The 2,933-nt window shown below is 38.5% G+C and overlaps 1 protein-coding gene across 1 annotated transcript; it reads left to right on the top strand.

The window, feature by feature from the left end:
• Window positions 1-128: 128 nt before the first annotated feature.
• Window positions 129-2,404, top strand: LOC118320887. Its single transcript, XM_035652010.1, has 7 exons — window positions 129-275; window positions 446-578; window positions 906-1,058; window positions 1,640-1,677; window positions 1,803-1,832; window positions 1,942-2,108; window positions 2,381-2,404. Exons 1-7 carry the CDS (start codon window positions 134-136, stop codon window positions 2,402-2,404), a joined length of 687 nt encoding a protein of 228 aa, XP_035507903.1. The 5' UTR covers window positions 129-133.
• Window positions 2,405-2,933: the final 529 nt, after the last annotated feature.

The raw sequence follows: 2,933 nt of genomic DNA, 5'->3' as shown, positions 1-2,933 counted from the left end.
ACTCAGCAACAGCCAGAAACAGTGGCCCAATTACTTTGAATAACCCACAGACCTCATTGTGGACCCTTTTTATTGAAATTATAGTCACATAGTAACATTCTCATTGGCTTAACTCTTTTCCCAGGAGAAATGCATGCTGACATTCACCGGAAAAGCACCAGCAGGACAGTATTTCATCTACCTGATGGCAGAGGACCTGATTCCTGTACCCAAAAACATCCACACCACAGACAATAACCCTCTCAGCTCTGTGCCTGTACACCTCTCTCTCACTGGTGAGTCTGTCAGTCAAATAATAGGCACTACCTATATGTGAGCAAACATATAGTCATAGTCAGTGTGGTTAATTTTTTTATATTTAAGTTAAGTTGTAGTTGTTTAGTCTTTTATCATTGGTGTTATAATTCAAAGTTATACGAATGTCTCTTATTCTTCTTCCTTCTAGTGGAGGAGTCTGATTCCAGCTGCAGTGAGGAACCTCTGGCAACAGGTGGGACCCCCAAAGAGGACTCCACACTGTTTGTCCTGCCGTACCAGCAGGTGAAATTCGACGTCAACTTTATGTCACAGCTGGAGAGGTGCGTCTCTTTATTTGAGATTGATTAATAAAATTCCCTCACTGAAATGAAAAAGCAGCGTACATGCTATGTACAAAATGCAATGCGCCACATTTTATATATGTTACAATTACTGTTTTGTGGCACAAAATGATTATGATTCATGAGTGTCAGAAGTCTTAATTTACAGCTCACTACAGAGTGATGATTGTCTGACAAGGGAATGATATTAGACGCAGCTGAGGTCTAATCGATCACAATAATTAAAATCACCTGTATGGGTTATGATAGTCTTACAAACATAGAGTTAGACAATCTGAAATTAAATGTTTCTCTCGATATTTGCAGTGTTTTAGAAGTAGCAGTGGTTGGTCCCCCTGAACTCTTCAGAGTTGGGTTCAAAACAGTCGGCCCGCTTGCACTAATGACCATTGCCTGGGTCCGCTCCGAAAACAATCTGGCCCGCCTTTTGCCCATATGCTTTGCTGTGAACACCAAGAGGTAGGTTGTTCTGTGAACTGAATGGCAGTGCCAGAGATAGTGGTGTGATCCACACTGTGGCCCCCAGTGAGGGGAGGAGACGTGGGAGAATACTGTTTTGTTAAATTATTCTATTATTACTATCTCAGTAAAATCTAAACACTATCTAACACACTAATCTATCTATACAGAACACTGTATATTAATACATTAATACATATATTTTCATTTGTTTATTAGTGTACTACAATGTCCTTATTAGGTAGAAGTATTCTTATTTAACTGATGACCCTTATTATATTTGTAGCAACTTAAACATTGTTAATTATAAATTTATGCTGCTCATAACTTCTTACAAGACTCTAAACGGAGCAGTGAAAACAAGTTAAAACAAGATCCTTGTGTTTGAAAAGGAAAATCACATACACAAAATACAATGCATGTGTGCAGAATTTGAAAAACACTGATATAAATGAGCTGAAATCAGTTTAGTACATTTGTCCACATGCACACCTGCTTACACTGCCAGTCAAATGTCCATATCTTTAACAGAGTATATTCTGTACATGCCACGGTCTGATTTGCACTCGTTGTCTTTCCAGTTTGCAGTCAGAGCCCAGATGTGTGTGGCTGTACCAAAGTAAGAACTTGAGCTTTCTACAAACATCATAAGAATGCAGTTAAGCTTTACTGCGGCAGACAATAAACCTTCCCTAACGTCACTCAGAAAATATTGTTGAAATATGCTTTTCTTGATCTTTTCAGGGGAAATGAGAACACTACCTGCTGGAACAGGTTGGGAGAATATTTCACTTTCAAGCTTCGACCTTTAAGTGCATAAATTATGTCTGTGTGAAAGAATTTCTTAATAATCTAAGACTCTGCTGCTGCTGTCATTCAACAGAGCTTAAGTGTGAAAAGACAGAGATGACTCTGGTGCTTCCTGTCAACTCCCTGACCAACATCAACCTGGCCGAACTGCAGCTCAACAGCCCCACCTGTCCTGTCACCTACAACAGCACATACCTGACTGCACGCATCTCTTTGAATGGCTGCGGCACCAAGACTGTGGTAATATGCTCTACTTTTCTATCTTTCATTTTTTTTTCTGTCTATCATTCTTTCATTCTCTCTTTATTATTTTCTTTCCTAGACTCGTTCCTCCCAACATGTATGTAACAATTTTTAAAAGGTTAAAATACTTTTTTATAAATGCTGGATTGCATAAATAGTGGGTACTCACTTGTGCACATTTTTAAGGATATTTGGTGGTGTTCATCCATATGAGTTGTTGCCTGTTTTATCTCTGAGGAACTAAGAATAAAAAGTGGTAACATTTCTAGACGGTGCATCAGATCTCCAACTGAAGATTATTTTTTATTATCAATTAAAGATGGGGGCAGTGATTCTGGAGAAAGATAGCTGATTATTGAGTCTCATTCCCAGGTCTTCAAATACTGACACTTTGGGTCACCATGAACACCACCTGTTGTTTTGTGTGGCTCGCTCTGAGCCCCTTTGTTTCCCATTTACCAACATTTTTTATTTCTTTGGTTCTTTTTAAGCAGCTTGAGAAACAGTTTAGAGCGGAGGAATCTAAAAAGTATGAAATTACTGGTCACAAATTATTGGGCACATTTTTAAATATAAAGCCATAGGGCTTCTACTGATAATTCTATATAAATAAATTGGCTTTTACCAATGCAAAGATGTTGGAAGCATCCCAAGTTTATCCCAAATTGTTTCCGACGCACAGGTGCATATTACTATATTATTGCTACTATATTTTGCTGTTCAAACCTCAAAACGTTTGTTGACTTTGTTGTTTAGGCTAGAAAGCCCTGTGAGTGCTGTGGGAAATAACATTTAAAAACTCAGCAACAGCCAGAAACAGTG

This window comes from Morone saxatilis, unplaced genomic scaffold (assembly GCF_004916995.1).
Source record: "Morone saxatilis isolate NCDOM2014 unplaced genomic scaffold, NCSU_SB_2.0 Contig11, whole genome shotgun sequence".
Taxonomy (NCBI): domain Eukaryota; kingdom Metazoa; phylum Chordata; class Actinopteri; family Moronidae; genus Morone; species Morone saxatilis.
This window is presented reverse-complemented; position numbering and strand designations above follow the sequence as displayed.

Coding starts and splice junctions, on each gene's coding strand:
- LOC118320887 (XM_035652010.1), top strand. CDS start 134: ATGCTGACATTCACCGGAAAAGCACCAGCAGGACAGTATTTCATCTAC. Junction 276..445: donor TGTACACCTCTCTCTCACTG/GTGAGTCTGTCA, acceptor TCTTCCTTCTAG/TGGAGGAGTCTGATTCCAGC. Junction 579..905: donor TTTATGTCACAGCTGGAGAG/GTGCGTCTCTTT, acceptor CGATATTTGCAG/TGTTTTAGAAGTAGCAGTGG.